The 19286-nt window shown below is 58.1% G+C and overlaps 2 protein-coding genes across 2 annotated transcripts in view; one reads left to right on the forward strand and one right to left on the reverse strand.

Annotated features, from left to right (window-relative positions):
- The first annotated feature begins 2611 nt into the window (after positions 1-2611).
- LOC105469197 (UBA like domain containing 2) lies at positions 2612-8869 on the forward strand. The gene is made up of 3 exons (XM_071083615.1): positions 2612-2884; positions 3171-3233; positions 7785-8869. The coding sequence occupies exons 1-3, from the start codon at positions 2765-2767 to the stop codon at positions 8094-8096; spliced, it is 495 nt and encodes a 164-aa protein (XP_070939716.1). The 5' UTR covers positions 2612-2764; the 3' UTR covers positions 8097-8869.
- A 3025-nt stretch (positions 8870-11894) lies between these two features.
- Positions 11895-19286, reverse strand: part of LOC105469378 (glutamine rich 2) — a 39939-nt gene continuing 32547 nt past the window's right edge. Inside the window, exons 10-20 of the mRNA XM_024788915.2 lie at positions 18952-19074; positions 18775-18849; positions 18408-18572; positions 18154-18275; positions 17478-17543; positions 17165-17266; positions 16118-16318; positions 15333-15480; positions 14583-14670; positions 13707-13835; positions 11895-12111 (exon numbers count right to left, since the gene is read on the reverse strand). Coding sequence (XP_024644683.2) covers positions 11930-12111; positions 13707-13835; positions 14583-14670; positions 15333-15480; positions 16118-16318; positions 17165-17266; positions 17478-17543; positions 18154-18275; positions 18408-18572; positions 18775-18849; positions 18952-19074 — 1401 coding nt within the window. The 3' untranslated portion in view covers positions 11895-11929. The remainder of the gene's footprint in view (positions 12112-13706; positions 13836-14582; positions 14671-15332; positions 15481-16117; positions 16319-17164; positions 17267-17477; positions 17544-18153; positions 18276-18407; positions 18573-18774; positions 18850-18951; positions 19075-19286) is intronic.

Here is a 19286-nt window from a genome sequence, read left to right on the forward strand (position 1 = left end):
CTCAGAAGCCAAAATGTGGATTAAGCACTTCCACATCTCAGGACCACAAATCACGGGCTCTGTTGCTCTCCTTCCCTCTTCCTGAGTGACCTTAGGCCCACAGAAGATAACTAGAACCTGAGTCTCTGGCTTGGGGGCCTTGCCCTCCATGCCTCGCCCAGGTACCCACAGCTGGGCCCTGCAACTGTTAAACATTACATAAACTGGATAAACTGCCTTCATATCCAGGAAATAACAGGTTTGGCAATTTTGGACTCTTGCTTTCCTTGGGAACTTACTTCTGAATTAAGACCTACGGGCTCATAGGGGACATTCCACTACATCCAGAAATGTCTCTCCCCAGGGTAGACCCTCCTACTCACGGCCCTGACATGTTTGACACCCGCATGTACTTGTGAAAACCTGGAGCTCCACAGTGACAGTACTTCCTTCTTCTGGGCTGCTTGTGGCCTGAGCTGCCTGGCAATGTATGCTGCCGGCTGCTCACTTTTGTTTTCACCTTGCAGTTACTGGACGGGAAGGCTGCAAGCTGTACTGGACTCCCCAGCCACACACCAGGTCCCAGCCCATGTGTACTTCAGGGCAATTCCCAGGAAAAAGCTGACTCCTACTCCTTCAAAACAAACAAACAAACAAAAAACGAACCAAATGGAATGAGCTCATTGTAGTACCTGAATTTGTTTTTCATCAGTACAGAAACATTAACATTAGTTGTAATCTTCTTCTTCTTTGTAAACTTTAAAAACACATATTGTCAAGTTTTCTTAGATAGGGAGTTAAATCCAATGTAGGCAAAGTCAAGATAGAACCACGGCATGCTTTCTTATTATAAGCCTCCTTCTGTTCTGCAGACCTTTAGTTAAAATACACTCTGTAATTAGTAGTTCAGATAAAAAACTCACTAAGTTCTCCTGAAACAGAAACTCTTAGCAGCGAATCCCTAACAATATTTATCTTCCCAATCTCTTCTGCCCCTTCCCCAATCTGCTTAAACTCCTAGTTCTTTTCCTACCCCCACAATTCTCAAACACAGCCCTGAAGATCAAACCCTAATCCAAAAGATGGAAGCTCAGCACATATAAACAAATTTGGGGCCAGGTATGGTGGCTCACACCTGTAATCCCGGCGCTTTGGGAGGCTGAGGCAGGAGGATTACTTTAGTCCAGGAGTTCAAGACCGGCCTGGGCAACATAGTGAGATCTCATCTCTACTAAAAATTCAAAAATTAGTCAGGCATGGTGGTGTGTGCCTGTAGTCCCAGCTACTCAAGAGGCTGAGGCAAGAGGATTGCTTGAGGTTACAGTGAGCCATGATCATGTCACTCTAGCCCTATCTAACAACCACCACCAAATTTTGGGCTTTAAAGGGCTACAACTGAGAAACAGTATCTCTGCAGAAACACTCACTGTTTATTATTTGTTTTTATTTGGTAGAGATGGAGTCTGTGCTATGTTGCCCAAGCTGGTGTTGAACTCCTGGCCTCAAGTTATCCTCCTGTCTCGGCCTCCCAAAGTGCTGGGACTATAGGTGTAAGCCACCCCAACCCCAGACTCCACCCCTACTGCCACCCATTGTTTTTTTAAAACGTGGTAGAAATTAAAGCTTCATCTTAGCTTTCGTGACAAGCCAGAGGAAAAAAAAAAGAAATTAAAGCTTCAGTTAGGTCAACCGATTTAACAAGAAAAAATTCTTGGCTTGGGATATTGGTCACTGAGGAAGTCTCACTTTTTTCCTTGCATATTTCCTTGCATATCATATTTATGGTACATAAATCTTGGCTTCCATCTTCAGAGGGCAAAGTCTTTGGTCTAAAAACTAAGAAAAGACTGCTAGATCCTTGCGGTGGGTAGTGATTAGAAGAGCGCAGGACGCGGGTTCTTAGGGTGCAAGTAACGTTCTGTTAATTGATCTGGGTGTTCACTTGGTGAAAAGTCTGGGAGCTGTACCTGCGACATCGCACTTTCCTAATGTACGTTATGTCTCAATAAAAGATTTTTTTGAAAAATTGGGCTGCTTGAAAGTTATTTTTAAAAATTACATGCTTTTGAGACTTGAGCAGCTGCAAAGACTCTGTTTTCTATTTTGATCATTCTGTTTCTCGAGATGACCACATCTTTCAGAGGAAATGAGTCAAAGCCACTCTGTCTTGCTTTTCCAGCTGAGCATGTTCTGTTTCAATGAAGTAATGAATGAACTTGGCCGCACCACCCCCAAGCCTACAACAGCAAACAGAGGGCCCTCGGCCAATCAGCAGGCACTCTGGGTTTTCAAGTTGAGTTCAAACAGGACCAACGGAGGCCAATCAGCGCGCGCGGCCCCGCCCCGAACGCCCGGCCGTGACCAACCACGAGGCCGGATGAGCCAAAACACAGCGGCCGGCCAATGCTGGGGAGCCCCACGGCGCCGAGCTCCGCCAATGGGCGCGGCCGGGCGAAAAGAGAAACAGTGAGGGCCCCACAGGCCGCAGGATTCGAATCGAACGTCCTTACGGGAGCCGGGCGCTGGCGGAGCGGCGCCCCGGCCAATCAGCGGCGGTCCCCGAACGTTGGGCCGGCCCAGCCCCGCCCCGCGCTGTTGTTTGTGGTGTCGGCCGGGCTGCGGGAGCCGAACCACAACATTCGCCGGGCGGGCGGCGGCGGAGCGGGCGGCGGAGCGGCGGCGGCGGCGGTGAGCGCGAGCCCCGGAGCCCTGGGCGGCCGGCCTCCCGCGCCCGCGCAGCCCCGCGTCTGCGTCCGGCCGGAGCCGCCGGGCCCCGCGCCGCGCCATGTCGGTGAACATGGACGAGCTGCGGCACCAGGTCATGATCAACCAGTTCGTGCTGGCCGCGGGCTGCGCGGCCGACCAGGCGAAGCAGCTGCTGCAGGCCGCCCACTGGCAGTTCGAGGTGCGAACCTGGCTGCCGCGGGGCCGGGCCGCGGGGGTCGGAGACGCCGGGCGGCGGCGGGGGCGGGGAGCGCTCCTGTCGTTGGCCCGGAAGGCGATCGGCGCCCGCTAGCGGGTCTTAAGCAGGACCGGGGCTGGGGCCGGGACCGGCTCCCCGTGCACGTGGGGCAGCCGAGGGTCGGGGGCCGCGGACCGGGCGCGGAGGCGGGGGGAGCCGGTGGGGGGCCCGGCCGCTGCGTTTCCTGCCTCCGCCGGGCCCGCGGTGTCACTGCCCTGTTTGTCCGCAGACCGCGCTGAGCACGTTCTTCCAAGAAACCAACATTCCCAACAGCCACCACCACCACCAGATGGTAAGCGGCGGCGGGCAGGGGCGCGGGCCGGGGCCGCTGTCAGCGCGACGGTGACAGCCATGTTGCCGGGGAGCGCCGCGCCGCGAATGTAAACAAAGAGCCAAAATGTCTTCCAGGAAAGAGCGGCTCCCGGGCCGGCGCTGGCGCCTCCAACTTTGAGGCCCGCCTCCCGGGCTGCTGCTGCTTGGCCTCGGGACTGGTGCCCGGCACTGGTCCCTGGGGGGAAGGGGTGCCAAAGTTGGGGGTAGGAGGGAGGGGGAGAAGGCCGGGGGCCTGGCGAGGAGCTCAGGAGCTGGGGGACCCCAGAGCCAGGGGATGAGGAGGGGGCTCGGGTGATGCCCGGACGTCTGGGACACTGGGAAGCCCGTGCGAAGGGCCCAGGGAGGGCGCTGGGGGTGCTTGCGTTTATAGGGACCCCCTCGTGCTGTTGAGTGGTTTTCCCCCTCCCCCTCCACACACACACACCCAGCGCTACAGGGAACAGGAAAGGCATGAATCCACCCTGGCTCAGGAAGCCGGGCTCTAGCCACAAAGATCTGTTCACCCTTCCGAAGCCCAAGGGGACTGGGAAGTTGGAAGGACATACATCCCCCAAGCCAGGAGAACACACAGATTTTGGCCCAAGATAAGGCCAGGAGTGTGTCTTTAATTTCTGTGTTGAGTTCTACCAGCCCAGCACACCGAGAAGTGGTCCGGGTCTGGATTTGCTTTCTTTATCATTCTGGCCCAGACCTGAGCCTTTGCCCTCCTGGCCATGGGGTACCCTGCTTTCTTAGAGGCCCAGGACATCCCTCCTCTACCCTTCCCTGCTAGTTACCTATTGGACCTGCTGGGGGAGGAGGGGCTGGGCTCAGCGATAGGGATCTTAAAACATTGTTCCCCAGGAGAGCTGTTGTGGCTTCTAGGTACATTTTTGGGATTTTTAACACTTGGTGCCCTTGCCTTTGGCTCTCTGTTTTCATCTAGTCACAGAGGACAAGTAGAGGGGTCTGTCTTGATCTTTTTAACTAGTTTTTCTCAGAATGGCTGATGCTGTATATAAATCAAGCAAAAATGGCATTTGAGTATGATGGGAGCGTGGTACTGGCCACAGGGCTCTTAGAAACCCCAGAGGGTTTCATCTCCAGGAGACACGCTCCCCTGCACTTGACCATGAGAAGTGGCCAAGCACCCGCCTGTGCTTGAGCCTCGGAGCTCCCTGCCATCTCCTGTCAGAGGATCCTTGACGTGTCCTCTCACCAGCTGTGGCCATCCCAAAAAGCTCAGAACTTCCAGATACTACAGCCATTCTGAGGGGCTGAGAACAGGGAGGCTCCCCAGGAAGAGCTGCTATGGCATCCTGTTTAGTTCCTATTGCCTCTCCTCTGCAAATCCCAAGGAGATGGTAAGTCTCTTTTGAAGCATCCCTCAAGGAAAGCAGCAGGTTTTGTAACACACATGACCAGCGTGTCCATCAGTGCCCAAGTCTGAGTGCCTTAGCGGCACAGCGGAGGATACCATCCCTGCTCTCGGAAAGTTCGTGGTTTCTCTTTTTTTTTTTTTTCTAATTTTGATTTTGAGAAAGGCGGGGGCAGGAGAAGTCTCTCTGTGTGGCCCAGGCTGGTCTCAAACTCCTGGCCTCAAGCTGTCCTCCCACCTCAGCCTCCCAAAGTGCTGGGATTATAGGAGTGAGCCACCGCACCCAGCTGGCATTTTCTTTTCTATTTTTTTTTTCTTTTTCTATTTTTTTTTTTTTTTTTGAGATGGAGATTTACTCTTATTGACTAGGCTGGAGTACAGTGATGTGATCTTGGCTCACTGCAACCTTCACCTCCCAGGTTCAAGCTATTCTCCTGCCTCAGCCTCCCAAGTAGCTGGGATTACAGGCACACGCCACCACACCTGGCTAATTTTGTATTTTTAGTAGAGATGGGGTTTCTCCATGTTGGTCAGGCTAGTCTCGAACTCCCAACCTCAGGTGGCCCATCTGCCTCAGCCTCCCAAAGTGCAGGGATTACAGGCATGAGCCACCGCGCCCGGCCTGGCAATTTCTTTTAGACAAAGTAAGTCAAAGGAAAAAGATTAAAAGCAAAAAACAAAACAAAACAAAAAAACACTAGAGACTAGTAACAGCAAAATGGCAAAACCAGAAGTCATGAGTAACTGATAAATGATTGTCGCATACATTACTGTAGATTCCCATAGTTGGAACCTTCCCAGTTGATAAGGAGGGTTTCCCAGTTGGAAGTCGAGAAAGGCACCACAGACTTTAAGTGGGAGGACAAGGCGGGTGCAGGGGACACTGGGTTCTCTTGAGAACTGGCCGAGGGGGCGCATCTGGTTCAAAACTCCGATTTTACAAAAGCAGAGAGAACCTCCAGAGAGGTTCAGGAACTTGCCCAAGCTCACACAGGCAGGCCGACACAGGCCTGCCAGCCATCATCCCTGCTGTTCTCTCGTGGCTGTTTGAGGAGACAGGCCTCGCTGGCTCAGGGAACTGGGGAAGTCGGTCACGATGCTGTGATGCAATTGGCCTCCACCCCCACCCTTCATTCATTGTTTCCTGCTGCCGAGAAGCCGTCCCCAGAGGCGGGGGGGGGGCAGGGAGTCGTGGAGGGAGGAGGGGAAAGGTCTGGGTGGGGCCAGGCCTCTGCATTGAGTCCTTCAGCCTCCCCTGAGGGCCCCTAGAAAGGCAAGGGTCAGAGCTCCCTTGGTGCCTTGGGTGCTGACATGGTGTGGGGCTCAGTGGACAGGGTGTACGAGTGGCCCCCTTCAATGTAGCTTACACCCCCCCACGCACAGCCCCCGGCTGTGAAAGCTCCCTCTTTTTTTTTGAGATGGAGTTTTGCTCTGCCACCCAGGCTGGAGTGCAGTGACGCAAACTGGGCTCACTACAGCCTCCACCTCCCGGGTTCAAGTGATTCTCCTGCCTCAGCCTCCCAAATAGCTGGGATTACAGACACCCATCACCACACCCAGCTAATTTTTGTATTTTTAATAGAGACGGGGTTTCACCATGTTGGTCAGGCTGGTCTTGAACTCCTAACCTCAGGTAATCCTCCCACCTCAGCCTCCCAAAGTGCTGGGATTACAGACGTGAGCCACTGTGCCTTGCCAACGCTCCCTCTTTCAAGGTGAAGAGCCCTCAAGTCTTGTTCCCCCGACTCCTGTGCTTGGGGGAGGGGCCAGTGTTGCTAAAATGAGGAGAAATTCGAAGAAGGACTCCTGTAGCTTCCTGGGAAAGGGAGAAAGCAGCTTTGAGGTCCCAGTCAGTTTTGTGTGGTCTTGTTCTCTGTGTTGCCTCTTGCCCATGCTGCCGGCGAGGTACTCCTGGATGGCACTCCAGCCCCTGCCCCCAGGGTAGTGGCAGAAGACAGCAGATGGGGGACTGTAGCTACCCCCAGGAAGAGGACTGAGGGGCTGGACAGACTGAGAAACTGCCAGCCTGCAGCCAAGGGCAGGCCAGCTGTGTGTTCGGCCTGAGGCTACAGACACAGGACACTGAAATCCCTGATTTCTGTCCTCAGGGGGCCCAGATATAAAGGGGCTCTTGACTCTGTCTGTGCAGTGTGGCCCAGTAGATGTTAAGAACTTGGGCCTGCAGACTTGGGAGCTGGGGAGGTCCGTCTTCTCAACTTGCCCTCTGTTGTGGGTGCATTTTCGGGCAACTGACTTCTGGGCCTCAGTTTCCTAATTTGTCATAAAGAGAGGATAATTGAAGCCATTAAGTATCATTGTTAAAAGATAAGGGAGGCTGACCGGGTGCGGTGGCTCAAGCCTGTAATCCCAGCACTTTGGGAGGCCGAGGCGGTGGATCACAAGGTCAGGAGATCGAGACTATCCTGGCTAACATGGTGAAACCCCGTCTCTACTAAAAATACAAAAAACTAGCCGGGCGTGGTGGTGGGCGCCTGTAGTCCCAGCTACTTGGGAGGCTGAGGCAGAAGAATGGCGTAAACCCGGGAGGCGGAGCTTGCAGTGAGCGGAGATCGCGCCACTGCACTCCAGCCTGAGAGACACAGCGAGACTCCGTCTCAAAAAAAAAAAAAAAAAGATAAGGGAGGCAAAGCCTTCAAGGCCTGGTGGCTGTCACCCTTAGTATGGTGTGAACCCATCCACCAAGGTGGTTTAACTTTTCCAGAGTTGGCACAGGAGGGAGAGCCTCCCCGCTGGCCGTTCTCCCTTGCCCAGCAGCCTGGGAGCATCTGAGGGTGGCTGGTGGGGCAGCCAGCTGCTCTCCCTGGCCAGGGAAGGCGCGGAGCAGCGGTGTCCTGGGCTGCCCCCTGCCCTCTCACTTGAATCTGACACCTTAGCTCCTGGGTGCAATTAACCATTCACTTTGGATGCTCCTCAGGGTGTCATTTCGTGAAACACTGTTGGTTTTGATAAGGTTCTTGGGTTTTGTTCGTATTGGCTCAGGGAGAGGGCGCTTTTGTCCTATGGAAGCTGCTTGTGCAAAAATGAATGAAGCTGAAAAATGGGAGTAAAGGAGTGGCTGACCTGGGTAAGCCCCATCCAGTGGCTCGGGGACCCTCGAGGCAGCCTCCCCACACCCGTGTTCTCTCCCTGCAGATGTGCACTCCCAGCAACACCCCTGCCACGCCGCCCAACTTCCCCGACGCGCTGGCCATGTTCTCCAAGCTCCGCGCCTCCGAGGGCCTGCAGAGCAGCAACAGCCCCATGACAGCAGCAGCCTGCTCCCCACCTGCAAACTTCAGCCCCTTCTGGGCCTCGTCCCCGCCCAGCCACCAGGCACCCTGGATCCCACCCTCCTCCCCCACCACCTTCCACCACCTCCACCGCCCACAGCCCACGTGGCCCCCAGGAGCACAGCAGGGGGGCACCCAGCAGAAAGCCATGGCGGCCATGGACGGCCAGAGATGAGACTGGACGCCGCCGGGCGCTGGGCTGGAGCTGGGGCAGCCCAGGGTTATGGGGACACAGGAGGGCCAGGGAGGGGGGAGCCGGGGAGGGCAGGGGGTTTCCCGAAGATCGCACTGGAAGATTTTATAAAAGAATTTTTGTGGGTGGGGGGGATAGTAAACTTCCTGGACCACTTGGGTCCTTCAGGAGTTTTTCAGGCAAGTTTTTCCTCTGTTTTTAATATATAACTATAATATATATGAATATATAAATATAACTAATGTGCGTGAGAATGGGCCTGGCACACCTGCGGTGCTCGGGGCTAGGGCTGCCATGCTGCAGAGCCGATGGAGTGATGTTGTGGCACAAGGTGTCTCAGCTGCCTCGTTTAACAGCCATGCCTTCTGGAATCTGGAAGCGGACCCCACTCCCACAGTCACCGGGGCAGCCACATAGCGGCTGCAGGTCCCGGGAGGGCCTGAAGCCAAAGTTGTGGAAGGCCCTCTTGGTATCAGGGCTCTCTCTCCCCATGGCCTCTTCCCCACCTCTGATTGCTGGTTGTGGCCCCATAGCTCTTGTCACCTGTCTCCTGCTGAATGCAGGGCTGATGTGGCACTGAGGAGCTGACTTAGGTCAAAGGTCAGGCTCTGCCCAGCAGGGGACGTGACTGCCCTGGGCGCCCTGCCCCTCCCACTGCGGAGAGCCTGCCTTTGGGTTTAGTTCCCAAATCAGAATCCCATCTCACCAGGGTGAAATTTTAATTTAAAAACTTAAAAAGAGACTTTTCTAACTTCCCTGGTTTGCGGTGCTTTTATTTCCGTTGGTGGGAAAAGCAGTCTCCTCAGAAGGGGTGGTGGGGGTCTCTTGCCATTGGGCCGGTCTGGATGTTTTTTACTGGGGGGTGGTCACACCAGGGGCTCTTGACAGCATGGTCCAGGTTGGTGTGGGGATGGGGAGGGGCCGGGGTCCATCCTGAGTTGCTGTGACCGTCCCTTCTTGGCCCCATCGGTGTAGCCCCCACCCACAGAGTCCTAGGGAGGAGCGCTGGAAGTCATTTCCATCTGCAGTGGGGAGAGCTTCCTTCTAGCTGGGGGCCTCCTGATGGCCCCCCAGGCCCTCCCAGGAGGCATCTTCCAGCTGGGCTCATCTCTGATATTCCTCCCCTCAGCTTCCCAGGGCAGTATGTCCGTTTGGGTCGAGGGCCATGACCCAAAGGTCAGTTAAGGCTGGCGGGTCCCCAGAGGGGCCTGCTTCCATTCCCCCTTCCCACAGCCCCGTAGGTGTCAGCATGGGACACGGCTACCAGTTCCTGGCCTAGCAGCTCGTCCTCAGCTGGTCCTGAGGCGTGGGAGGTCAGCTGCGTGGGGAGCCTGTCCACCTGGCTAATGGGGGTGATGGCCACGTGGCTGGGATTCCTCCTCCAGCCCTGCCCTTTGCCGCCACACACTGTCCAGGCAGCCCCTTCCTGTCCTGTCCTCCTGCCTCGCCCTCTGCTGGGGTCTGCGGGGCCCCAAGTCCTGCTGGAACACAGGCAGGACAAGGGTTCTGGAGGTTCAGGCCGGAAGTGAAGTGAAAGTCAAGAGGGGCCAGGCCCCGCACCCACCGCATCCTGCCTCCCGGCCTCCTCGGGCCCCTCACACGGTGGGGCAGCCCCTCCTCCAATGGAGCGGAACGGCGGGCCCCACTGCCCCTCCACCCCTGCGTGACACGGACATACTTGGAAGCTGGGTTCGTCCTTTCAGTTTTGTTTCCTGGTTGGAAACCCCTGAGACTCCTCCCCCTCCCCCCGCCCCTGCCCACCTGTGCTTTCCCAGGCTGGAAGGGGCAGCCCCTCTCAGCACGTGGGTGGTTAGGCTGTGACGTCCCCAGGCCGCCTGGGCCAGAGCCGGGGTCCACCCAGGTGTGGGCCATGCCAGGTGCGGGAATGGTGGGGGTTGGCCTGGCTGGCTTAGGGAATGTCGCTCCGGGCCCTTCTGTGGGTGTGGGGAAGGCCTGGTTGAGGAGGGCTGGGCTGCGCCTCCCTGCCAAGCTGGTGAATTTGGCTTCTAGACCCGGGAAACTGAGCCGACCTTCTGACATTTCACAGCCAGGGTGGGGCCGAGAGCAACAGGAGCCCAGCTGGAGCCGGGGAGGGGCGGCCCTGCCTCTACCTCCTGCCTGGGGAGAAAGGGGCTGGGGTCCAGGGCTGCCTGCTGTCTGAGCAGCTCCTCTCTTCTGTCCAGCTCTGAGCATGACATCATTACGTGAAGACTCCCTGGGTCTCCGCAGAACAGGCCAGGAGGAAGCGCCCACCCAACCCAGCCAAGCCTGCCCCACTTTGCCCACACCGGGGTCAGGGGCAGAAGCGTTTTTCTGGGCTGTTTGTCGCCACATTTTCCTTTCCTGTGTGATTTTGTCTCCTCACACCCCAAAGCAGGCCTCTTGCCCCAGACATCCCTTTCCCATACTGGGGAGATGGGAACTGGGGGTGGGGGGAGCCCCGTTCTCAACTCTGAGCACTTCCTTTTCTCTGAGGGGGGAGCCTCTGAGGCAGAAAGGCTTTGGTGACTTCAGGGCTTTATAAACCTCAGGGTGGGCCGGGCGCGGTGGCTCACACCTGTAATCCCAGCACTTTGGGAGGCCGAGGCGGGCGGATCACAAGGTCAGGAGATCGAGACCACGGTGAAACCCCGTCTCTACTAAAAATACAAAAAATTAGCCGGGCGCGGTTGTGGGCGCCTGTAGTCCCAGCTACTTGGGAGGCTGAGGCAGGAGAATGGCGTGAACCCGGGAGGCGGAGCTTGCAGTGAGCCGAGATCGCGCCACTGCACTCCAGCCTGGGCGACAGAGCGAGACTCCGTCTCAAAAAAATAAAAAAAATAATAAAATAAAATAAAAAAATAAACCTCAGGGTGGGGGGCCACTCTCATCTACTGGGGGACCCCTAGAATCTGGCTGGAGTCCAAGCTCAGGAGGTCAGGGGACTCCTTGGCCCCAGGAGCTTCCAGTGGGTTGCAGCAGTGATGGGGGCTCATCTCTAGCAGTTGCTGCACCGGCCGGAGCCCAGTCCCACCTGCACGCCTCTGTCCCTTCACCTGCCAAGACCTTTAGTGAGTCCCCTTGCCTGCAAGTGTCGGAGCTAGGGCAGAGGGAAGCAAATCACGACAAGCGACAAGCACCGGGCTCGCACCACCTCTCCACCCACCACCTGGGTGTCTTTTTCTAGGAGGGGAACGGGGAAACTGCATCACAGCCACAGCAGCCCCTGGTCTGAGCTTTCAGGCCCCGGCTGTCTCTGCAGCAGCCCACTCAAGGGAGAGCAGCAGAGGGCGGCAAACAGAAACCTGCCCAGCCTCCAGCCATTGGCACTGCTTCCCTGGAATCCCACACCAGGGGTCAGGAACCACCCTGAGCCAGCAGCAAGAGCGCAGCAGGCAGCTGCCACCCTCACGCCCAGAGTGCTGGACACTGACAGCTCGGGCCCCAGCCCCCCAGGCTAGAAGGCAGGTCTAGGGCCAGAAGGCAGAGCACCCCGGGTCTAGCCGAGGCCAGGAGAGAGCTGGTTGGGTGAGCGTTGGCCCAGCTGGTCCCAGGGCCAGGAGTCTCCCTGTCCCCAGTGCAGTGTCCAGCTCTCCCGAAGCCCTGGCGCCCTTGGAGAACAGAAGCTGAGGACTCACTTTCAGGCTACAAACCAGATCCACTGTCCAAGAGAAGGTCTACTGAGTGGGCAGGCCTGGGGGTGGTCTGGAGGCACGTGGGGGGGCTGCCTGGCCAGCAGCGGGTACTTCCCCTTCCCTCCATCTTCCTGAGCCAGGACTGTCAGAGAAGACTCGCCGCACCTAAACTTCCTCCTGAACATTTATTTACACCTCCGCTCACTGAGCAGTGCTGGACCGTGGCCCCCGCGTGGGCTCCTCGAGCCCCTCCCCAGGAGGCATGTCCATGTGCCTCTCCAGCCCCCTGTTTGCCACCGTGGCAGAGCTGGGTGGGTGGGCTGTGTTCGGCTGGGAGAGACGGCCCTCGGAGGAAGGTCTGGCTTTCTGTTGATGCGAAGAAACTGCAAGACAGAGGGGCTGAGGTTGCTCAACACATTTCCCAAACCCACCAGGGGTCACCGCAGCCTGCCCAAAGCCCAGGGAGGTTGACAGCAGTTCTGTTCACCAGGCCGGGCTGACACAGGCTGGAGGGGAGCTGCCGGGGCCGGGGGGCACGGTGCAGGCCCATCTGAGCTCCTAAGCAGTCGTGAAGCACCCTTCATGATCTTTGTGAATGAAAAATAAGCAAACGTGTCCTTCTGCAGGGGCCAAGAGCTGCCTCTTTGGTACTGTTTCCTGTTAATACAGACACTAGACATCCACACCAACAGGCACAGGAATTTTCCCGAGACTACCGGTCCCTCTCTCCTGCTTCCAGAGCATTTTCAGTGCCCTTAGAGTAGACACTGGGAGAAGTGAGCTAAGTATTCCCAAGAAAACAGAGTTCTGGGAGCCAGGGTGACAGTTCTGTGCTCACCGTCCACCACTGAGACTTGTCCTTCCCAGAACAGCCTCTGGGCCAGAGGGCTTGGCTTTGAACTCCAGCTCTGCCGCTTCCTGGCTGTGTGACCCGGAGCAAGGACCTTCACCTCTCTGTGCCTCAGTTTTCTCAGCTGTAAGTGGTGCTAACGATGGTCCCTACCTCTTAGTGCTGGTACGTGGATTAAAAGTGGTTCATCCGTCCGTATAAAGCTCCTAAACTACCTGGCCTGTGGGGGGCCCTAGATGATGGCGAGGTGCCATGACCACCACAGCCAGTTATTCTGTTGTGATTTCCTCCTCCCTCAGCCACATGCCCTCACTGAGGGCTGGAGTGATGCTGGAGAGCATCTAGCTGAGGGGCAGGGGAGGGTGCAGGCTCTGGGCGGGGGGTCCCTGAACCTCCCGCAGGCATTCACAAGGAATGTGGGTGCATACTGTTTTACAGGAGGAAGGTCGGCAGCTTTCACTAGATTCTCAGGGGGGCCCTAACTCCAAGCAGCACTAAACCAGCACCCCCTTGATGACAGATGAGGAAACTGAGGTCTGGAGAGGGGACAGCCCTTGTCAAGAGTGACCTTGCCCAGGGTCACTTGGCAGTGATCCAGCCTCCTGGTTGCAGGGCCTTGTATGGCCCCGTAGCTTGGGGGTCCACAGCTCCCTGACCTTCAGGCCCAACTTAGCTCCTGGGGAGATCAAGGACCCAAGGGATCTTCCAGGCCGGGCGGCAGAGAGAGGTTCCTCCATGACAGGGTCAGGGGCCTCTTGGGGTCCCGGGCATGGCCTGTGCCCAGAAGCCACCATGCAGAGGCCAGGCGCATGAGCTCCATGACAGCGCACGTGAGCAGGGCAAGGGCATGGACCTGGAGCCAGAGATGTGGGTGGCGACCCTGTCCCTATTTCATCTTCTGTGGAATGGGACAGTAACAGCACCTACCCACCTCCCAGAAGGGGCACGAATCACTCAGTCACTCAGGGTCCTCTTTTCCACACCCAGCTTTCTCTTTTCTACACCTCCTTCAGCTCCCAGGCCCTCCCCTCTCCGGGGAGATAAAGGTATGGCCCTACATGGCAGGAAAGGGGGCCGGCAGGGCCAGCAGGGAGGCCTGGCAGGATGCCCCACCCAGAGGGAAGCTACCTGAGATGTTGCCAGCTGACATCTGGGCACTCTGTGGCCGGGAGGGCAGGTGGCCATTGCCGCCGAGGGATGGCGGCCTGTGCACGTGGGGCCTGGGCTGCTGGGACTTGCGCTTTGAGGTCCCTGAGCCTGATGGGGGCAGGAGGGAAGGGTCAGTGCAGAGGCAGCGGTAAGAGCTCTGTGGGAACCCCTGGGCGTGGGGAGAGGGCTGCAGGGCTGCTGGTCATGGCCAGCCTCAGCTGAGTGGGGTCCTCGTCATTCTGAATTTGTGGCTATGCCCCAGAGAAGCAGTCTTCATTCATTCTCGTAGCCACCCACCCAACCCACCCACTCACACAGAGGAGTGTGCAGGGGAGGACCTGCACATGTCAGCCCTGTGCCAGGTGAGGGGTGAGTTCTGACCTGGGGTTTCCAGGGCAGGAGGGGAGGCATCTAGAAAGGCGCATACACAGCTAAATGCATGATGGGAAGTGACCAACAGCAGGTTTCGGGCGTTGCCACGGGAGGCGGGCATTCGGGGGCTGAAGTGGTGGGGCTCAACAGAGGGCACTGTGCTGAGTTTTGAAGGAGGAGGGGGCCCTGATGATGCCGTGGACAGAGGCCAAGACAGGAGAGCCCAGCAGTGCAGCCGGGATGGAGGCTGGCAAGAAAACACGGGGCCACCCCATCCCAGCTGATGGCTGAGGCTGGACAGCTGTCCTCCACCTGTGAACATTTACCTGGTGGCTTCTCGAGAGACCTGAACATTTGGAGTGAGGGGAGTGGAGAAGGAAGACACCCAGGGTCCAGTGGCCCATAGAAGTGCCAGGCCCCACAATGGATGCACACCCTGTTGGACCCGAGTGCGGCGCCTGGGGGCCTCTGGACTCCACTCACTGTCTTTGCTGAGGATGCCCGGCAGCCTTGTGTCCATCCGTCCCTTGTAAATGTGGCCATCCAGGCCCAAGATGTCCACCTCATCACGCTGTAGAAGTGGACAGATACCATCACCATTGTAGCGGCCACAGCCCCCTGGCCCCGGCCCATCCACACAGGCCTGAAGCACGGAGCACTGTGGTCTCAGAACCCTCCTGGGGGGCTCTGGGAGCCCCTTGGGGACCCGGGCATGGCCTGTGCCCAGCAGCCACCATGCAGAGGCCAGGTGCACGAGCTCCATGACAGCGCACGTGAGCAGGGCAAAGGCATGGACCCGGAGCCAGAGATGTGGGTGGCAACCCTGTCCCTATTTCATCTTCTGTGGAATGGGACAGTAACAGCACCTACCCACCTCCCAGAAGGGGCACAAATCACTCAGTCACTCAGGCTTTCTCTTTTCCACACCTCCTTCGGCTTTCTCTTCCCACCTCCACTAGGGTGGAGCGAGAAGGTAGAGGGAGATGAAATGGTATCTGGGGCATGGTTGGAGGCCTGGGAGGCCGGAATGCTGCTGGGCAGGCAGGCAGCCGGGATAAATCTTTCTTCCCAGAAAAGGGTAAGAACCTGAGGCTTTCACTGGGTCTGATTAAGGAATTGCCTCAAGGCAGAGGGCTGGCTGAGATGACTTCTGGTGGCTTTAGAGAATGACTGTGAGGAATCTGGAGCCGTGTCAGGGCCTCCCTCCCTGGTGGCTCCAGGCAGAGCCCTGACCTTCATGGCAATCTGGATCTCTTCGGTGGGATACAGGCCCCGGGGTAGGTGCTGCGGGCGGCTTCGGTGGTAGGGGTAGGTGAGGGTGTGGCTGCCCCCGCAGCGCCGGGGCACAGTTGAGTAGGTGTAATCGGCCATATCTGTCACCCTGTGATGAAAACAGGATGGAGTCATTGGGAGAAGACTGCCAGGGATGTGGCCTGGGACTCACCCACGATGGGGCTGACCAGAGGGAAGTGGGGCAGCTTCTCTTCAGGGGCTGCTGGGAGGCAGGGCAGCCGGGGCCCAGGAACAGGTGGGCGGGGGCAGAGCAGCTGCGAGGCTGGGCCACCCCAGTGACTGTGCACATGGACAGGTGTGCACACACACCCATACACTCACACACACACACACGTACTCATACACACAGTCTCACACACACATACACACAGGTCCTCACACACATGTACATACGAAGATACGTACTCACGCGCATACTCATACACATGCACACACACATACACACACATACTCATACACACGTACCCACACATGCACACACATAAACACCCACTCACACACACGCACTCATACACACCCTTACACACTCATACACTGACACCCATAGACACATGGCTTACACACATTACACACTGACACCCCTCGCCCACACTTTCACACACACACACACTCCCTTTTCTTCCCCAGCAGTGGGGCAAGGCATTTGTCTGCACAGCCGTGCATGGGCAGAAGCCAAGCCTGGTCGCTGGGCGCCTGCTGCCCATGGCCTCGCCCCTCTCTTGTACCGTTTGTAGCAGGGGGAGCCCAGGCACTGGGAGTGCAGCAGCTCGCGGATTATCTGGCTGCTGGCCTTGGTGGAGCCCCCGAAGTGGATCTGCACCTTCTCGATATTCATCAGCATCTTGGAGTGCATGGAGCGCAGGCGCCCCACGCTCTGCTCCATCTGCGCCAGGTCACCCCGAGGGAAAGCACCGCCCAGCTTGAGGCTGCAGGGTGTGAGCAGAACAGAGGGAGGGTCGGCCCATGGAGGGGGCCTTGACCTTGTGGAAGCCGAATCCTTCAGTTCCGGGTCCCTTTTGTGCAGGACCCAGCTAGTCTCATGGGCTCTTGGCCGAGGGTGGGGGTCGCTGGGCAGCTTGACCCCTCAGCAGTAGCCCTTTCCACAGCATCTGAGGGCCAGACTTGCCGGGAAGGCTTTCCTCAGATGGGAAAGTGCGGGCCAGCCAAATGGACGAAAGCCCTGCTGCCTGCAGGCGGAGGAGCTGAGGGCAGCCCCGGGCCTTCCCATTTCGGCGCACCTGGCCCCGCATACCTGGAACCCGTAGGGCTTCAAAGAGCAGCCTGAAGTCCTCTGAACTATGAACTCCCATCCTTCGGAGAAGGGGAGCAGCAGAGAGGCGGGCAGGAGCCGGAGGGAGCATGAGATGCCCACCGCCAGCCTCCTTCGTTGGCTGAGCCCACCCTCCGGCTGAGCTATGCAGGACCCTCCCCCGACCGCTCTAATCCCGGGGTTGCTGAGACAGCTGAAGGCTGGGGAAGAGGTCGAGAAGTAGAGGAGCTCTCAGAGGCAGCTGGTGACCTTGACAAAGTCCCACCGTAACTCCCAAAGGCAGGTGTGACTAGGTCTGCCTCCTACTCTCATGCCCTGGGAACTGCCAGGGAGCTAGTTCAGAAATTGGCCTGCGGCCCCCACTGTCCCACTCCAAGGAGGAGGCTCTCCACACTATGCCACAGCGCTGCCTTCTGTCACGTTCCGCCGGGCCCTCCGGAGTCACCCCTGTCCTCTGCCTTCCCCATCCAGAGCCCTGGCCCCAGACCCTGCTGTCCCATACTTGCGGCTATGCTGCCGGACCTGCTCCAGTTCAAACACCGTGTAGGGGCGGATGGAATGGTGGCCAGGTAGGCCTGGACCCGCGGGGATCACAGGGATGGCACTGGGCAGGGACAGAGGGAGAAGGGACGAGTCAGAGTGGGACAAGTCCTGTCCCCCAAATCCACCTGCCTAAAGAACCTTCCCACCGCCCCCGGCCTGGGAGGGAGCAAGGGCTGAAAGTAGACGCATGAAAGAAAGGTGGACACAGGTGGAGAAGGGAGGAGACACAGCCCTGCCGTGCAAGGCCGTGTGCCAGCGGTGTGGGCACTCACTGTCCCGTCACAGGTGTCTCCAAGGGCCGGTCACATGAAAGGCAGTGGAAATGTGCCAGGAGCTGCCTGTTAGGAATGGGACGTACACGCAGGGTGAGTGCTCTGCCCAGAAGTCCCAGAAGGGCTTGCGACCCTGCAGGCCAGGCAGGCTGGAAGCTCAGCCCACCAGGGTGCAGATCTTGTCCCTGCTCCCTGAGAATCCATCTGCTCCCACCTCCGGGCTCACATCCCAGACCTCCCTGCCCTAACCCAAAGCCAGCAGGCTTCCTTGGGCCCCTGAGGGTGCCCTGTGCAAGTCTCAGGGGCCCCCTGGCGGCCACGAATGGGAATCCTGGAATTCAAGCCTACCATGGGCCAGGTCCTATAGGCCAGGCCCCCAGGAGCTGTCTCAGCTCTGGGTATTGAGGACCTCTCCCTGTCCCAAAGGCCCAGCTTAGCTCAGCCAAACCCAGAGAGCCTTAAGCCTCCCCTCCTCCCTTTCTCTGCTGTAATACGAAGGGGCCTGAGCTAGAAGAGTGTTTCAAGCTCTTAAAATTCTGTCCCTCCAACCATGGGACAGTCCTGGGCAGGATCCGCTGCGTGCCGGCAGGAGCTCTTTGTCCGGGGACCCCCAGCCCCCTCTGCCCTCACCCTCCGAAGAGCGTGCCAGCCTCCTCCCCTGCCTCCCAGGTGTCACCTCCGCATGGCAGCCGCCTCGTCTGCCTGGTAGAGTGGGGGGCGCTCCCTGAGCTGCTGTCGCAGTGATTTCCACCGATCCTCCAGCAACTGCTTCACTGGGTCCAGCTCCAGGCGGTCCAGCTGTGGCAGGGAAAGGGGGCCCAGGGGACCTCTAAGGAAGCAGGTAGGGGGCTGACCCAGGAGAAGGTGGTGCTGTCCCAATCCTGGAGGCAGGGCTGTGGGATGGAGAGCCCCGCCATGCCCCTGCCTTACCTTGTTGTCCATCTCTGTGAGCAGCTTGTCCAGCATCTTCTGCCAGTCCTGCTCCTGCCCGCTCATCTTGGCCACCAGCTCCTGCATCATGTGGTTCAGCTGCTCCGTGGTGGCATCAAACTGGATACGGCTCACTTTGGTGGCCAGAGCACTCTTGTCGGCTTTCTGCCCAGAGACAGACAGAGGTCCCCGCATCTGGGAGATGGCCATGGAGGGGCCCCATTCCCTGGGGGTGTCAACCCCTAACACCAGGCAGGTTTCTGAGCGCCCACACTCCTCTTGCCAGCTTCCCTCCACTCAGTCTCTCAAAGAACAGCCGGCGAGACTGCCCTGGGACACAGTGTGGCCCCTGGGGCCTGGCACCCACCACATCAATCTCCATCTCCAGGTGCTCCCTGTTGGCCTTTTCCTTTTCGAGCTTCTCCAGACCCTGGTACAGCATCTGGGGAGGCCAAGTGAACAGAGGAAAAAAGAGCCAGCAGCTACGGGGCTGCGGCACCACACTGAGCCCCGGCCCCATCCCGGCCACCCTGCGGCCACTCACAGCAATGTCCTTCTGTTTCTGCCGATGGTCCTCGATGAGGTTGCTGGTGGTGATGTTAAGCTTCTCGCAGTCGCCCTGCACCTGCAGGATGGCACTCTGCACGCGGCCCAGCAGCTCCTCGTCCTGCGGCAGGAGGGATGGGAAGGCTCTCGGAGGCTGCTGGCGCGATCCTACCCCCTGCTGCCTTAGTATTGCTGCCCCCAGGTAAGTTGGCCCTTAAAACATCTCCAAGGCTGGGAACGGTGGCTCATGCCTGTAATCCTGGCACTTTGGGAAGCTGGGGCGAGGCAAGAGGATCACTTGAGCCCAGGAGTTCGAGAACAGCCTGGGCAACA

The sequence above is a fragment of the Macaca nemestrina genome, chromosome 17 (genome assembly GCF_043159975.1).
Source record: "Macaca nemestrina isolate mMacNem1 chromosome 17, mMacNem.hap1, whole genome shotgun sequence".
In the NCBI taxonomy this organism is placed as follows: domain Eukaryota; kingdom Metazoa; phylum Chordata; class Mammalia; order Primates; family Cercopithecidae; genus Macaca; species Macaca nemestrina.

Coding starts and splice junctions, on each gene's coding strand:
- LOC105469197 (XM_071083615.1), top strand. CDS start 2,765: ATGTCGGTGAACATGGACGAGCTGCGGCACCAGGTCATGATCAACCAG. Junction 2,885..3,170: donor CCGCCCACTGGCAGTTCGAG/GTGCGAACCTGG, acceptor GTTTGTCCGCAG/ACCGCGCTGAGCACGTTCTT. Junction 3,234..7,784: donor GCCACCACCACCACCAGATG/GTAAGCGGCGGC, acceptor CTCTCCCTGCAG/ATGTGCACTCCCAGCAACAC.